The 17,092-nt window shown below is 49.9% G+C and overlaps 1 protein-coding gene across 2 annotated transcripts; it reads right to left on the bottom strand.

Annotated features, from left to right (window-relative positions):
• Positions 1–7,777: 7,777 nt before the first annotated feature.
• PSMB5 (proteasome 20S subunit beta 5) lies at positions 7,778–15,540 on the bottom strand. Of its 2 annotated transcripts, none has more exons than XM_040969510.1 (3): positions 15,318–15,540; positions 14,271–14,577; positions 7,778–8,288 (listed from the first exon to the last, which is right to left on the bottom strand). In XM_040969510.1, exons 1-3 carry the CDS (start codon positions 15,513–15,515, stop codon positions 8,002–8,004), a joined length of 792 nt encoding a protein of 263 aa, XP_040825444.1. In that variant the 5' UTR covers positions 15,516–15,540; the 3' UTR covers positions 7,778–8,001. The 2 variants fall into 2 exon arrangements, with proteins under 2 accessions (XP_040825444.1, XP_040825445.1); XM_040969511.1 differs by having other exon boundaries at positions 7,778–8,293; positions 14,276–14,577.
• Between the last annotated feature and the right edge of the window lie 1,552 nt (positions 15,541–17,092).

The following is a 17,092-nucleotide window of genomic DNA, read 5'->3' as shown; positions in this document are numbered from 1 at the left end:
ATGCCGCCCAAGCTGTGAGAGCATTTTTTTTAAATAGGTGGAAGAAAATGATAATGGTCGCCTGTAAAGCAGAGCAAAGCACAAAGAAAATAGCTCAGCTGCCTTTTTTAGGGCATGGGCCTTGGGAGCACAGCTTCCTTGCACACCAGCCATGAAGAGCAGAGCAGGTATGCCGGGACCCCCACCCAAGTAGCAGCCAAAGCACCAGTCTCCACCAGGGTCTAAAACAAACAAAACATGCCTAGGGGACTCACAGGCAGAGCTTCTCAGGGGCCGGCCCTGCTCTGTGGAGAGGAATCCTGCCTGTTAAAGCAGAGGCCCTGCAGGGGCGGGGCCTGGGTAGGTGCACGGGGTGGAGCTGCTGCCCCAGACTGGCTTTTAGGAAGTCTCTCCTTACCAGCATCTGCAACCAGGGGGTGGCACAAGCATGACAGGGAGTCTTAGCATAGATAATCTTAATTTGTCTGATTTTTAGGAATTAATCAGAGGGACTTTGAGAAAAGGTTTATGGAAAACCTATAGTGTGAAAAAATTAAGCAGTGGATTTCAAAACTTGTACCAAAGTAAACTTAACTTCATTTTCCCATAAACTTTTGGAAGTACCCTTGTGTATGTTTCATAGGATGTTTTTGTATTCTTTTAAAACTTTCATTTCATTCATTTGAAAGGCAAAATTACAGAGAGAGAGACAAATCCGTCTGCAAGCTCAGTCCCCAGAGGGCTGTGATGGCCAGGGTTATGCCAGGCTGCAGCCAGCAGCTAGCATCATAAACAGATGCTTAACCTGTTATGCCACAATGCAGATCCCTTGTGCTATGTTTAAAAGGAACACGCTGTCAACATTGTGGCACAGTAGATTCAACTACTGTCTGCAATGCCAAGATATTTTGCTACTAGGCAACTGCACTGGGCCCCAGCCTGCAATCTTGATCCCTTGCACCTACAGGAAGACTCAGATGGAGTTTTGGACTCCTGACTTCAACCTGTCGTACCAGCCCCAGCCTCTCTCCAGTCTGCCTTGCACATAAATAAAATAAAAATATATATATATATACAAATAAGACAGATGGTATTTTGAAACTAAGCACTAATAGTACTGGGAGTCACGATGCTGAACAAGGCAAGAACCAGTGGCATGATGGCAGCAGGGTGAAATCATTCACTCATTGTGTTCATGGCACATCTTAGTAGTCAGCGCAAATAAAACGAACACTACACTTAAGTGTTTATTATTATTTTATTTTATTTTATGTATTTATTATTTTTTGAAAGTCAGATACATAGAGAGGAGAGACAGAGAGGAAGATCTTCCTTCTGCTGATTCACTCCCCAAGTGGCCACAAAGCCAGGAGCTTCTTCCAGATCTCCCATGTGGGTGCAGGGTCCCAAGGCCTTGCGACATTCTTCACTGCTTTCCCAGGCCATTAGCAGGGAGTGGGATCAGAAATAGAGCAACTGGGACATGAACTGATGCCCATGTGGGATGCCTGTGCTGCAGGCAAAAGCTTAGCCTATCATCCACAGAGCTGTCGCTTCTTTCTTTCTTTTTTTTTTTTTTTTAATTGGAAAATCAGATTTACAGAGAGAAGGAGAGACAGAGAGAAAGGTTTTTTTCCATCTACTGGTTCACTCTCAAGTGGCTGCAACAGCTGGAGTCAAGCCAATCTGAAGTCAGGAGCCAAGGGCCTCCTCTGTGTCTCCCACACGGGTGCAGGGTCCCAAGGTCTTGGACTGTCCTTGACTGCTTTCCCAGGCCACAAGCAGGGAGCTGGATTGGAAGTGGAGCGACCGGGACGTGAACCAGTGTACATACAGGATCTGGCCTTTGAACAGGAGAATTTAGCTGCTGAGCCACCATGCTAGGCCCTATTTATTTTTCTTTACAGATTTATTTTGCTAATTTGAAAAGCAGAATTACAGAAAGAGAGGAAGAGACAGAAAAAAAATCTTTTACTGCTAGTTCACTTGCCAAATGGCCACAATAGCTGGAGCTGGCCAGGCTGAAGTCAAGAATGTCTCACGTGGGTACAGGGGCCCAAGCACTTGGAGCATCTTTCTTTGCTCAAATGTATTAGCAGGGAACTAGAGCTAAAGTGTAGCATGGGCCCAGAGCAATAGCATAGTGGTTAAAGTCCTCACCTTGAATGTGCTGGGATCTGAAATGGGTGCCGGTTCTAACTCCAGCAGCTCCATTTCCCATCCAGCTCCCTGCTTGTGGCCTGGGAAGGCAGTCAAGGATGGCCCAAAGCCTTGGGACCCTGCACCTGCATGGGACCTGGAAGTGGCTCCGGGCTTCTGGCTTCGGATTAACTAAGCTCTAGCCTTTGCAGTCACTTGGGGAGAGATTCAATTGGATGGAAGATCTTTTTCTCTGTCCCTCCTCTTCTCTGTATATCTGCCTTTCTAATAAACATAAATAAATCTTAAAAAAAAAAAAAAGAAAGAAAATGTAGCAGCTGGGATTTGAACTGGTGCTTGTAGGGAATGCTGGTGTTGTAGTTGGTCAGCTTAACCCACTGAGCCATGATGCCAGCATCGATGGTAACTTTTTAACTGAAAAGGCAGGCAGGCATAGTTACAACAACCAGAACAAAGATGTCTTTGAGGTAGCACATACTAAGTCTGCTGGAAGGAGACAGAGTACCAGTAACACCCAGCCAAAGACCATGCTTAGGCCCTGTAGGTTCAAGGTCAGTCCGTCTCTATGCACATTTTTTCCACTCAGGGAGGTTCTTGGATGTGAGGTTTTAAATACCCCCATTGTTTTCTTTTCCCAGTACCCAGCTGGGAGTGCAAACTCAAGAATAGATGGAGGGCCCAGCACAGTAGCATAGTGTCTAAAGTCCTCGCCTTGCATGCATCAGGATCCCATATGGGCACTGGTTTTGTCAGGGTGGCTCCACTTCCCATCCAGCTCCCTGCTTGTGGCCTGGGAAAGCAGTCGAAGACAGCCCAAAGCCTTGGGACCCTGCACGTGTGTTGAGATTCAGAAGAAGCTCCTGGCTTCGGATCGGCGCAGCACCGGCCATTGCGGTTACTTGGGGAATAAATTAGTGGATGGAATATCTTTCTCTCTGTCTCTCCTTCTCTCTGAATATCTGCCTTTTCAATAAAAATAAATAAATCTTTATTTAAAAAAAAAAAGGAGTAAAGGGAAACATGATGATGACCCTTCCACATAATGGGGTGCTCTGAGACTTCCTATAATCAGATATGAAATAAGCTGTGGTCAGATCTATGGCGTGTGGGAAACTTGCTATGTATGAGGAAGCAGGGCTCACAGACACCTTGAGAGGTTGGCAGAATGAGGCAAGGCTGTGAAAAAAAGCTGGAATAGTTACAAAAACGTCTCTTTGACCCAGTCATATTTGGACCTCAGAGTATATATATATTTTTTGTATTCATTTATTTTATTTGCAAGATAGAATTGCATGAGAGAGAGATCTTGCATCTGCTGGTTCCGTTTCCAAATGACTACAGCCACCAGAGCTGGGCTGGTCCAACACCAGGAGCCAGGAGCTTCTTTTGGGTCTCCCTCCCGTGTGCAGGAACCCAAGCACTTGAGCCATCCTCCACTGCTTTCCCAGACAGAATATTGACAGGGAGAGCTGGATGGAAAGTGGAGCACCTGGGACAAACCTCCACTCACATGGGATCCGGTGCTGCAGCACTTGCCCCCGTATATCCTTTTTCATCTTCTGTCTTCCTGGGAGTTCATGGCTCCCCTCCCTTTTTGAACAGCCTTCATCCTGACACGCAGGTTTGTACGATGAAAAGGGACAGACTGTAACGTGTGTGGCTGGGGAGAGTGGAGGTGAGGGGAGAGATGGCTTTTTCGTGAGCCTGAAACTAGTGTTCCCGGGGTCAGAAGCTGTGGTCTGGCCTCGTTTAACCTTCTCGCTTTCAGGAGGAAGGCTTCTACTACTTTTCTTTGACTAAACAGGTTGGGAAGCGGCAAGACCTTCTGGTCAACCTTGCCTAAGTGGTGCAGACATGGAGCGATCCTGGCAGGATGTAAGTGACTGTGACAGCACGGGGGCAGCACGGGGAGAGGCACGTGTTCATTATGTATGGCTGGAGGAGTCATCTGTCTCCAGGGGCACATGTTTCACTGCGCATTAACTTCCAGCCGCATCCTCCCTGCTTCTCGGCTGGCCCTGTGCGTCACCCCTGTGCCCACTCCCCCGCTCCTCCTCATTCCCAGCCCAGCTCGACCCATAAGCGTCTCCATCCATCTTCCACCTCTCCCGCACAGTGCCTGGTCTGGCACTTGCTGTCTGGGAGTTGCCTTTCTGCCACTGTCCCTCCTTCGTCGTCTCTTTCTCTCTTCCATTCAGTCTGTGTTCTCTGCTACTCAAGCTGTTTTGGGTCCCCTGCAGCTAGCGATAACCTTTTCTGGTAAAGGAAAATCCCACTGCAGCACTGGATTTATTGATGGATTGGCTTTTATTTAGATTCTGTGGAGAAAAGGAAAAAGAGAGAAAGGTATTTTTATGAAGTGAGAGAACAGAGAGAAAATTGTGAAACCTGGAAGGAGAACAGCCTCAAGAGAAGGGAGGCAGTGGGGATGTCGGGGGGAGAGACGAGCAGATCAACTAGGTCAGAGGCTCCTGGCAGAGGACAGCTTGCCCTGAACTCTAAGGGGTTAAGCACCAAGTTAGGCTTGGCTTCTAATGCAAAGGCAAAACCTTCCGGGAGAAAAGGAGTTGAGTTAAATAAACCCAAGACGCTGACGTGTGTACAATTTCTTCTGCCTGACCCACTAACAACTCTGATAGGGACATTTAAAAAACGGGTTTTCTCTTGAAGCGCTTCATGGGGCAGAACCCCTGCAAGGCAGAACCCGGCTCCCAGGCCAGACCTGGGGAGCCCTGCAGGATGGGGACACTGCAGGATGGGGACAGTTGGCTGACTGGGGGTGGAGGGGGGATGGAGGGAGGAGGAGGAAGGGGTGGCCGGGGCCAGGCAGGAGGCGGCAGCAGCTGCTGAGTCAGGGCAGTTTTTGCTCCCTCCTCTTGCCTGCCTGCTCTAATTAATGCCTTCCCAATATGATTCTGGCTTCCTGAGGGGAAACCAGAATTTATACAAACAAACAAGCAGCAAGCACAAAGTGGTGGAGATGCAGGACTGCCATACGCATAGATTGGAAATGGTAAAGTGCTTAGCGGAACCCGGAGATCAGGGCTGCGGGTCAGGTTCAAAGCCCCTGGTTGTCTGAACTGGAATCTCTCAACAAAACAGAGAGCTAAAGGCAATTGGTGACACAGGCCGATCCCCTGCATTCTCTACTGACCCCTCCCTCGTGACTCCAACAGAAGGAAGTGCTACCCAGGGAATCCGCTCCCCACCCCCCTCCTGGCTTTCCCCTCACTCCCTTGTCACCCCTCACTTCCTTTGCCTAACAGGCCACATTGAATCCATGGGCTAGAAGAAATCAGTTGTTTTATTTCCCCTCAAAGGATGTGAACTGCCATTGCCCAAATGGCTTTGTCGGTTCTCTCATTTGCTGGCTGACAGATGCCATCAGAAGACATTGACCTTCTGGTCTTTGCAAACTGAAGAGGAAACATTCGGTCACTATTAGGCTTCCGTCTCTCATTTGCTTTCACTGCATCTGCCCTCCTTCCACCCCTTTCCTCCCTCACCTCCCCAAGTTTCTTCCTGAACATTCTGTGCATCGGACAGCACAGTTTCCCCTCCCACAGCCCTGGCTGGCCTGCCTCCTGCCCCACAGTGGTCCCTAATACTGAGACAAAGCACGGGGCCTCCAGGGGCCTCGCTTCTGACTGATCGGGCCTGTCACCTACCTGGAGGAGTAGGATTTTGGTGTTCCCAAGCTCTCTGCCCAGAGAACTTGTCAGACATCATCACTGAGAGAGTCCTGTCCTTTGCATGCCTGGGAACTGCTGGGAGAAATAAATCTTCCAGCTATTTAAGGCAGGTTTTTTTCCATCATCCTTTGTCCAAAGGACTGTTCTGGGAGATGAATCTGAAGGGAGTCCCTGACCTGGCACATTCCACTCCATAGCATCCCTGAAGTGTGAGGTGACACTCGTTATCCCTGCACAGCACTGGTGCCCCCAGCTACTCACCTCCCTGCCCAGAGTGGGTACTGCCAGCCTGGCTGAGGTCCCTTACTTTCACAAAACACCTGCCACAAACTGACCACTGATTGCATTCAGTGAAGTCCCCTGTCCAGTCTCAGAAAGACAGAAGGACAGAAGCTAGAACCACAGCAGCACACAGGGCTGGGAGCTGGATGCCAAGAGCCCACGGGTGCTGGTGTGGGCGAGGTGTTTGGGTTGGACAGTCAGACCCCTGTGCCAGGGCAAAGTGAGAAACAGAAACGGGGCAAGGGGCTGTAAGTTGCCCGATCATCTCTCCTCTCCAGACGGTGCTTCCTGTTGATGGAATGAGGCCAGGGAGTCTGGCTCGCTCTCAAGTCGTGCAAGGAAATTCCAATTCTCAACTCTACCCTCAAGGCTATTTCCCAAGGCAGTGGCTTTCAAATTGTGTTCTGAGGGGTTGCAAGAGGTGCCAGGGAAGTGTGTGTGTGTGTGTGTGTGTGGAGTGGAAACAAAGACTCATATCCCCTCCACTGTTATATTTTTCAACTTGATTTCCACTCTTTTTCAGCTGTTAGGATTTTCCCTCAGAATTCGCATTTTAAAAAGTCCTAGTTTCTGAAGAGATCCACACACAGTGGGGTCCTGAGAGGACGATGATGGCACCTTTCCCTGCTGGCCCTTGGCACACAGTGTACACAGGACCCAGGGGACACACAGCACCGCCCCACCAGCTTCGGCAGTGGTGCAGGCACAGGTGCAGCTGGCGGCTCCCGGGATACTTTTGCAGCAAAATCGGATCTCTGCAAGAACCAGTCATTTGTTTTCCAAACTCCTTTCTCCAATCTCACTAATTCCCAATTTCCCCACATTTGACAAATGCAATTAACAAGCCTCGATCAGTTCTTGGCCGACAGCCTTCATCAATCAATACACAAACTGCACTAGGCAGAAGCGGTGGAGGGGGCAGGGCTGGTAGCTGCAGCCCAGGGCCGAGGCCTCTGCCCCCACTTCTGTGAGCCGCCCTTCCTAACCTCCGAGTGGCCGAACTTGACCCTCCCTAGGGGCCAGGTGACTATGTCTTCCTCTTGCGCTTTTCAAAGTCCCCACCCCTGGCTTCTCCCTCCTCCCGTCTTTTGCTTAACAGAAGGCCTTGCCATCTGCTGCCACCATAGCTTGGGAACCCCTCGATGCAGAGAATGATAAATCAGCCATCTCTCTTTGCAGAGAGGCCTATTCCCCACCCACACATCCCAGCGGTTTGTGTGGCTTCCTGCCACAAGGCTGTAAGCCTCCATCGCTGGCTCTGAAGCCACCGGGGCCAGGATGGCCACTTGTGTGGTCAGTACTGCTTCACATACCCTTCTTTTTCTCAGGGGCCTAGCCTTCCTGTTCTCTTCCGCTGCTGATGCAAACGCCTGTCCCCCTCACCCTTCTGCTGTGACATCACATCTCCCCCACCTCAACCCCGCCCTGGCAGACCCTCCCTCTTTCCATCTCCTTGTAAAGAGAATTACAAGTTTCCCTCCTTCCCCTCTTTCTCCTTTGTTATTAGGCTCATGAGTGGCGACGTTAATATATTCACTAGGCAATGTCTTCACACCACTGTTTCCTGTAATTATAGTTACTTTCCTCCCACTGTCCTGGCTGATTTCACTGTGAAGTGCTTGGAGGAGGTACTGTGTGGACAAAAGACACAAGATTGGCTGAGGTCCAGTAGGTGGGTAGTGTAATGCTGACATCCAAGAAAGGAAAACAAACAGTCACACTCTGCAGCAGCTTATTAACAATTAGTAACATACAGAGGTCAATGTTCCGGAACTTTCACAAAGCAATGAAACAACTGTGGGCCCTTTCACTATAGGAAAGGGTGCTATATCCATATTATCAGTGAGAGTCACCCCAAGAAGAGCAAGTAGCCAATTGCACCCCTCGTTCAGGGGGTGGAACCACTGTACTTGTCGTGCAGGTCAGCAACATTGTCGCTGGACACCCGGATCCAGCCGTCCTCCCGCACGTGGTAGAGGTTGACAGCGCCCCCTGAGTAGGCATCTCGGTAGGTAGCTTGGTAGATGGCCCGGCGGGCTAGGTCGTAGGCCTCCTCCACTTCTAGGTTGTAAGAATAGCCCCGATCCATGACACCGTAGGCGTACACAGAGCCAGAGCCCACGGAGAAGGTGGCTCCCGAGATGCGGTTCCCTTCGCTGTCCACATAGTAGAGGCCTGGGGAGAGAGAGGAAGCTAGCAAGGAAACAAAGCACCGTCCTTTCATTTTTCCTTCCTTCCAAGGCAGGCATTCTTTAGCACCTTGGAAGTCAGGGCAAACCAACATGAATAAGAGAAAACAGAACTTCCACAAATTCACTTAAAGAACCACCTCTTCTTCCCCACTCCAGCCACTAAACCGCAGGTGAGGAGTCAATTGTGAGATCAAGAGCTGGGATTCTGGGGTTGGCGCCACAGCTCAACAGGGGAATCCTCTATCTTTTGTGGCCATATGGGGAGTGTATACTAAATGGAGGATCTTTTCCTCTCTTAACCTGCCTTTCAAATAAAAATAAAACTTGAAAAAACATAAAAACAGGCCTGCAATGGTAGCCCAGTGGCTAAAGGCTGCACAAGTCTGCACCTTGCATGCACCAGGATCCTATATGAGCACCAGTTCGTGTCCAGCTGCTCTACTTCCCATCCAGCAACCTGACTGCGGACTGTGAAGGCAGTAGAGGATGGCCCCAGGCCTTGGGATTCTACACTTGCATGGGAGACCCAAAGGAAGCTCCTGGCTCCTGGCTTTGGATAAGCTCAGCTCCAGCCACTGCAGCCACTTGGGGAGTGAGCCATGGGTTGCAGTATCTTTCTGTCTCTCCTTCTCTCTGTGGTGCTAATAAAAGATTTATTTATTTATTTATTTTAATTGCAAAGTCAGATATATACAGAGAGAAGGAGAGACAGAGAGAAATATCTTCTGTCCAATGATTCATTCCTCAAGTGACTGCAACAGCTGGTGCTGAGCCAATCCGAAGCCAGGAGTCCAGATCCTCTTCCAGGTCTCCCATGCGGGTACAGAGTCCCAAAGCATTGGGCCATCTTCGACTGCTTTCCCAGGTACACGCAGGGAGCTGGATGGAAAGCGGGGCTGCTGGGATTAGAACCGATAGCCAATATGGGATCCCGGGTGTTCAAGGTGAGAACTTCAGCTGCTAGGCCACGACGCCAGACCCTCTAATAAATAAATCTTACACACACACCCCATACCCCCCGGTATTCTACAACATGTCATCCCATCTTATCTCAGCTTCTCTGTCTGTCCTCATATCACACTCACAAAGCAACTCTAGGGGCTGGTGTTGTAGTATAGTGGGTAAGGCACCAGCCTGTGTCCAAGCTGCTCCACTTCTGATCTAGCTCCCTGCTAAGGGCCTAGGAAGGCTGTGGAAGATGGCCCAAATGCTTTGGTCCCTGCCACCCAGCCAGGAGAGCTGGAAGAAGCTCCTGACTCCTGGCTTTGGCTTTGCTCAGCCCTGGCCATTGTGGCTATCTGGGGAGCAAACAAGTGGATGGAAGATCTCTTCTGTGACATGCAAATACATAAATTATTAAAAAAGGAAACTATAACCCAATGGCTTTAGTTTCACATACAGGATTTCAGGCACTGAGGAAGGTAATGTTCAAAAGTAATTCCAACCCTCCACGTGTTAGACTATGTGGGGGCCAAGCCATACATCCCACACAGCAGACAGAAGGCCACAGTCCTCAATTCTGAAGACTTACTGTCCAGTACAATAGCCAGTGGCCACATATAGAGTCAAAACTGCATGCTTTGCACTATTTGCTGAGCTATTTCAAATATATTGGGCTGTATAAAATACATAATTAAAATTAAAAATTTTAAAGAAAAAAAAAACAAGATAAAAAATTGATTTCTTCTTAAATATTTGAAATGTAAGTACTTTTGACATTTAAACTTACTTCTGTGCCTCGTCTTGTATTTCTTTTGCTGGTACAGACCGGGAGCTGGCCAGGTCAACTATTTTTTTTTTCTAATAAGGTTTCATTACAATATAGCTATACATATTTGTTTAGAGTAATACTGTCTCTGCTACACCAGCAGAGTGTTACACCAGCAAAGTCAGGTAGTAAGACAAGACCATATGGTCTGCAAGCCTAAAATGTTTACTACTTGGCCTTTAAACTGACTGCTGACACAGACGAATATTTAGACAAAGAGTTTAATAAAAAGCATGAATCCCAGGGGCAATAGTGTGGCTCAGTGGGTTAAGCTGTCAACATCCCCTGTGAGGACAGGTTTGAGTTCCAGCTTCTCTATTTCCGATCCAGTTTCCTGTAAATGTGCCTGGAAAGCAACGGATGCCTTCCCAAGCTCTTGGATCCCTGCCACTCACGTGGGAGATCTGGAGAGTGGTCGGCCCCTGGCTTCAGCCTGGCCCACGCCCAGCCACTGAGGGCACGAACCAGCACACAGATCTCTTTCTTCCCCACTGCCTGCTAGAACCTACCAACTGATGAATTTGTTGCAGGTTCAGATCCAAACTTTCTATCTCAGACATCTTTAGTATGTCTGCATCACATGCCAACTCCTGTCTTTGCAACACCCAACACAATTTGTCCTGTCTTAAAATTTTGCCAGTAGCATCTCAACTCCTCAACTCTCACTGCATTAAAATCATCTAAGGGGGCCCGGCATGGTAGCCTAGTAGGTAAAGTCCTTGCCTTGCACACACCAGGATCCTATTCGGCTCCCTGCTTGTGGTCTGGGAAAGTAGTCAAGGACGGCCCAAAGCCTTGGGACCCTGCATCCGTGTGGGAGACCTGGAAGAAGCCCCTGGCTCTGGACTGGATCAGCTCTGGCTATTGCAGTCACTTGGGGAGTGAATCACCGGAAGGAAGATATTCCTCTCTGTCTCTCCTCCTCTCTGTATATCTATCTGACTGTTCAATAATAATAAAATCAACTAAGGAAGACTTCTGGCCACAACGGCCAGAGCTGGGCCAGTCTGAAGCCAGGGGTTTCTTTGGGATCACCACATGGATGCAAGGGACCAAGGACCTGAGCCATCCTCTGCTTTCTCAGGCCATTAACAGGGACTTAGATAGAAAGTGGAGCCACAGGGACATGAACTGGTGTCCACATGCGATGCTGGTGCCACAGGCAGACGACTAACTTGGAAGCCACCACACCGGCCCCTTCTCATTTTTACATCCAAGATAACGACCTATCTAAGGAGCCCTCCTCTAGCAAAAGGAATTTCTTCCTAACTCCTTCAGCCACCTGCTGCTTCTTCAGAAACCAGTGTTGTGGGGCACTGGGGAAAGGTGAGCTCAGGACACCAAGCCCCCTATCAGCGTTCTGGTTGGAATCCTAGCTACTCCTCCCAGCCCTAACCACTGAGGACCTCTGGAGAGTGAACCAGTGGATGAAAGAGCTCTTCCCTTCTTCTCTTTGTAAGCTTTGAAATATATATATAAAAAAAAGCTTATTCATCTTCTTCAGCCTGGGATGAGGTAATCTGAGACTTAAAAGTTTGCTTTTTAAAATTCTTTTTAAAATTGGAAAGTCAGATTTATAGAGAGAAGAGGCAGCGAAAAAGATCTTCCATTTGCTGGTTCACTCCCCAACTGGCTGCAACAGTTGGAGTTGAGCAGATCTGAAGCCAAGAGCTAGGAGCTTCTTGGGGTCTCCCACGTGGGTGCAAGGTCCAAAGGATTTGGGTTGTCCTCGACTGCTTTTCCAGGCCAGAAGCTGGGAGTTGCATGGGAAGTGGAGCAGCCAGGACACAAACCGGTACCCATCTGGGGAACTGGCACCCATATGGGATCCTGGCATAAGGAAGATGAGGATTTAGCCACTAGGTTATTGCACCAGGACCCTTAAAGCTTGCCTTTTTTTTTTTAATATTTATTTTTATCGGAAAGGCGGATATGCAGACAGGAGGAGAGACAGAGAGGAAGATCTTCCGTCCGATGATTCACTCCCCAAGTGACCGCAACTACTGGAGGTGAGCCAATCTGAAGCCAGGAGCGAGGAGCTCTTCCAGGTCTCCCACACAGGTACAGGCCCCCAAGGCTTTGCGCTGTCCTCCACTGCTTTCCCAGGCCACAAGCAGGGAGCTGGATGGAATCAGGGCTGCCAGAATTAGAACTGGTGACCAAATGGGATCCCAGCACGTGCAAGGCGAGGCCTTTAACTACTACGCTATTGTGCCGGGCCCTAAAGCTTGCTTCTTAAGGCAAACAGACAACCTGCACTGAATGGGTGCTCTGTCAGGCAGGTGGCCTAGAAGCAGCTGAATTCAGACAATGTTCTGCCTTCTTTGATTTTCCCTGCTAGCCAAACCCTATTTTCTTTTTCCAAATGACTTAATCATTGGAAGCAAACTAAATGGAAAGCTTAAAATAGAGAAGAATTACATGTTAGTGCCTTTTGCAAACTGAGCTGGGACAGAAACGGACTGGAGGCCGCCCCTCAACCTGATCCCTTCCAAACAAAGAAGTCCAGTGTCCTGGGCACTGTGGCTCAGGAAAGGGGGAAGTGCTGCTATGTTCGTACACTGTTTCCATCATCTAGATCAAACTGAACAGAGGAAAGTCCAAAGTAATATTACCCAAATGCTTCACTGTGCCATGCAAATTGTATGGAATCTTTTGTGTGGTTTGTTTAAGACTTGTTTATTTGAATACCAGTTAGAGGAGAAAGAGAGGTCCTTCATTCTCTGGCTGACTCCCCAGATGGCTACAACAGTTAGAGCAGGGCCAGGTTGAAGCCAGGAGCCAGTAACTTCTTCCAGGTCTCCCGCTGCTTTCCCAGGGCATCAGCAGGGAGCTGGACCTCAAGTAGGGCAGCTGGCACGTGAACCATGGCCGCACGGGATGCCAGCATCACAGGCAATGGCTTTACCACAACACTGGTCCCTGAAGTTTCTTTTATACCTTTTAAGGCTAAAGTGCTTTGAGTTCCTGGGTATGGGTGCTTGGCACAGTAATTCAGTCGCCTCGAGAAGCCTGTATCCTACATTCCAGTGAGACCAAGCCCCGGCCCCACTGCCAGTCCAGCTTTCCGCTAATACATGTCCTGGGAGGTGACAGGTGACAGACAGCTCCAGGGCTTGCATCTTTGCCTGCCAACCAGAAAACCTTATGGGCACCTGGGGAATGAACCTGCACATGGAAGAGCGCTGTCTCTCTGCTTTTCAAATGAAATAAAAAATTAAAAAATCAATCAAAAGAATGAAAAATGTTTAAGTGTTATGACTTCCACTAACCAAGTTTCCCTTTCATGCCTACTTTCTGAACTCCTCACCCAAAGCCCACTGGGCAGGAAACGGGCCTTCTATACCCGTCTAGTCTCATTCCAAAGCACGTGACAAGTGGGAGGTCTCCCACAGCTAAGGCTCACTGGGCATTTAGTAAGCAGGTACACAAACCAAGTGAAGACGACAGGAAGAAAGAACAATGATTTTCAAGCAGGCAGGCAGAATTACACAGAAAATCACTAGCTGTCCTCCAGGTTCACTAAGAGGACAACTACAACCAAGCTGGAGGCAAGAGACAGGTGCTCGGGTTAAGTCACCAGCTGGAACTCTCACAACAGCTGGGACAAGAAAGAGCCATGGGCTTGGTATGATGGCTCATTGGGCCAATCCTCTTCTCACAAGTGCCGGGATTCTATACAGGCACCAGTTCGTGTCCTGGCTGCTCTACTTCCATTAAGCTGTACTGCTTATGGCCTGGGAAAGCAGTGGAGGATGTCCCAGAGCATTGGGACCCTGCACCCCGTGAGAGACCTGGAAGAAAGCTCCTTGCTCCTGGCCTTGGATTGGCTCAGTTCTGGCCATTGAGGCCATTTGGAAAGTGTACCAGCAGATGGAAGATCTTTCTCTCTATAAATCTGCCTTTCCAATAAATCTTCAAAAGTCACCTACCAAATATGGCACTGGTTACTGTTTATCACCATTTAACCAATCTAGCAGGTGAAAAAGCAGAGGCTGAGAAAATCACCAAGCTACTAGAGGTCACACAGGGACGAGTGTCTAACTGTAATCCTGTGCCCTATACTACAGTATCTACTTGGAACACCAAACCCAAGTCACCTGCAGCGTACCCTCAGCACCCACACCGGGCCTTCCATCCAGCTATTCATCCCCTAAACCCTTCTCCTCCGCAGTCTCAGCCCAAGGCTCCACTCACCCGGACCCCTCTTATCCCAGCCGCAGATCATGGTGCCCATGGAGAGCCCCATGCCCTTGTACTGGTACACCATGTTGGCCAGCAGCTTGGAGGCAGCCGCCACCGAGATGCGCTCCTTATTCCGAAGCTCGTAGATGCGACACTGCCGAGCCAGCAGCCGCTCCCAGAAGCTGCAGTCTGCCGCGCCGCCGGCCATGGTGCCCAGCAGGTACGGGTTGATCTCAATCACCTTCTTGACTGTCTGGGAGGCGATATAGGCCCCTGCTGTGGCCCGGGAGTCAGCCGCGACGATGACGCCATGGCGGAACTGTTGAGATCAGAGGAAGACAAAACAGGCCTCATCAGACCACAAGCACACACCCATGTACCCCCACATTCCTCCTCGGATCAAGCCCAGCGTGTCTTCCTCTGCGCTTTAGGAATTCACAACAACCGTCCTTGCGTACTCATGTCACGTGGGCTTCACACCAATTTCTGACCTGAATCTCACCAGTCTGAGGCTAATACAGTGGAGGAAAACGGTTTGCTGAGACCCAACCCCTCTGCCCTCGACCTAGAACTTGCTATTGCAGAGAAGGGGTAGGAACCCCAACTGCCCGACTACCAAAACGGCGTTTCCTCAGCTGCAATCAGCCAACTCCTCACACCACACACCTGCCTGCTGAGGCCGCCCAGTTTCCCAAACCTCAGGTGAATATTATGGCAACAGTCCGGCCCCCCAAGTTCACTGTGGCTGTGATCTCCACTTGCCCAGCAAAGAACTCCCGACCCACAGCAAGCCGGGTAGCTTAAGAATCAACTTCGTTTTGCTGGGTTCCTCCGCCCTCCCCCTCCCCACCCCACCTCCCAACAGTCCCCTTGTCCCGCCAGGGCGAAGGCCAAGGCCTTCCCGAGCAATGAGACAGCGAAACCGCCGGGTCGGGACGACAGGACCGAGCCTCAGCCTGGGCTCTGTGCTCGCGGCCACCGCCGGCTCCTGTCCGGCTGCGTGGCCGAGAAGGGCGCGCGGACTCCGGACTGCATCCCGCCAGGCGACTGGGGTCGCACCTTGAAGGCCAGCGTGGTGGTTCCATGGACCATTTCGATTCCCGGCTCCTCCGGGACGCCCCAGCCGGGCGCGGTCAGGCTCAGCCCATCTCTGGGACTCCCTGGACCCAGATCCAGCAGATCCGTACGACCTCCGAGTCCGAAAAACCCGCGCTGGTTCACAGGTAGCGGAGCCTCCAACACGCTGGCCAGCGCCATGTCTACTAAGGGCAAAGGAACTAGCCCCAAGAGGGGTCGGGCAACGCCTCGCCGTCACAGCTTCACTTCCTTGAAAGTCTGTTCCGGGGAGGAGCCATTTTGACTCCTGGCAAACTTGCTTCCGCCAACAAGAACTGAAAGGAAGGCACCATTTTCACCGAGAGGAAAGAAGATAACCAATGCATTAAATTCCAAAAGGATGTGGCTGATATCTTGAGTTTGGTCACGCAAAGCAGTCCAGCATCAGGTGCACCTCAAATTCATAGGAACGGATAGGAAATACACACGTTGCGTGAGCGAGGTGGTGCCGGCCATCTTTGAGAAGGGCGTGACTGGTTGAAATGCGTTCTGTACGCTGAGCAGGAGCTTGTCCCCGCCCATCAGGTTTCCAGGCAACGCGTCACACCTCTGCTGCTCCTAGCACCTAGCTAACGCCACTAAGGTTGCTGTTTCCTTTAAGAGGACCCTGTGCTACTGAGTAAAATAGCGGTTTACTCTGAAGCAATCTACCCAGGCTGTAGTAATTTACAGTAATTTATGGTGAAAAGCCCAACGTAGTGTGTGTCGCCACACACAAGTATCCAGTAACCAAATTTCCAGGTCCAATGTTCTCTTCACTTGCCACTACTGGAAAGTCTAATGAAGACTGAATTACTTAAACGCCAAATGGAAAAGTTTTTAAGAAGGAAAACAGGAGCCAGCGCCGGGACACAAGTTCATCTTGCAGTCTGTGGTGCAGGAATCCCATATGGAGGCCAGTTCGTGTCCCAGCTGCTCTACTTTTGATCCAGTGCCCTGCCGATGCCTGAGAAAATGGAGGATGGCCCACGTTCTTGGGACCCTGCGCCCGTGTGAGGAACCTGGAAGAAGCTGCTGGCTTCCAGCTTTGGATCAGCCTAGCTCTGGCCATTGAGGTCACTTGGGGAGTGCACCAGCAGATGGAAGATCTCTCTGTCTCTTGTTCTCTCTGTGAAATCTACCTTTCAAAGAAAAATAAGTGAAACTAGAAAAAAAAAAAAAAAGAAGAAGGAAAACAAAGGGCTGGGCCTGGCGGCCTGGCCTAGCAGCTAAAGTCCTCGCCTTGAACACACCAGGATCACATATGGGCGCCAGTTTTAATCCCGGCAGCTCCACTTCCCATCCAGCTCCCTGCTTGTGGCCTGGGAAAGCAGTCGAGGATGGCCCAACACTTTGGGACGCTGCACCCACGTGGGAGACCTGGAGGAAATTCCAGGCTCCTGGCTCCTGGCTCTGGATCGGCACAGCACTGGCCATTGCGCTCACTTTGGGGAGTGAATCATCAGATGGAAGATCTTCCTCTCTCTCTCCTTCTCTCTGTATATCTGACTTTGTAATAAAAAAATAAATAAAATCTTAAAAAGAAAAGAAAAGAAAAGGAAGGGCTGACTTATCATTTCAGCAGTAATGTACTATCTTGGGGACCCGGAAGAAAGTTGCGGCTCCATGAAGATGTGTCCAGAGATTGTCTAGCTCCAATTTGCAGAAATGCACTGTATTTCATTGTCTCTGTACTATCCACCTTCAATTTTCAACTCTTTGGGGAGCTGTACCAAACA

Source organism: Ochotona curzoniae, unplaced genomic scaffold (genome assembly GCF_017591425.1).
Source record: "Ochotona curzoniae isolate NIBS_2020 unplaced genomic scaffold, NIBS_Ocur_1.0 scaffold_4701, whole genome shotgun sequence".
Lineage (NCBI taxonomy): Eukaryota > Metazoa > Chordata > Mammalia > Lagomorpha > Ochotonidae > Ochotona > Ochotona curzoniae.
Note: the sequence above shows the minus strand (reverse complement) of the source record. Positions and strands in the feature narration are given on the sequence as shown.

Excerpts from the sequence above, each read along its gene's own strand:
- PSMB5 (XM_040969510.1), bottom strand. The coding sequence starts at position 15,515 with ATGGCGCTGGCCAGCGTGTTGGAGGCTCCGCTACCTGTGAACCAGCGC. Across the intron at positions 14,578-15,317 it reads CCACCACGCTGGCCTTCAAG|TTCCGCCATGGCGTCATCGT; the intron begins GTGCGACCCCAG and ends TGATCTCAACAG. Across the intron at positions 8,289-14,270 it reads CTGGGATAAGAGGGGTCCGG|GCCTCTACTATGTGGACAGC; the intron begins GTGAGTGGAGCC and ends CTCTCTCCCCAG.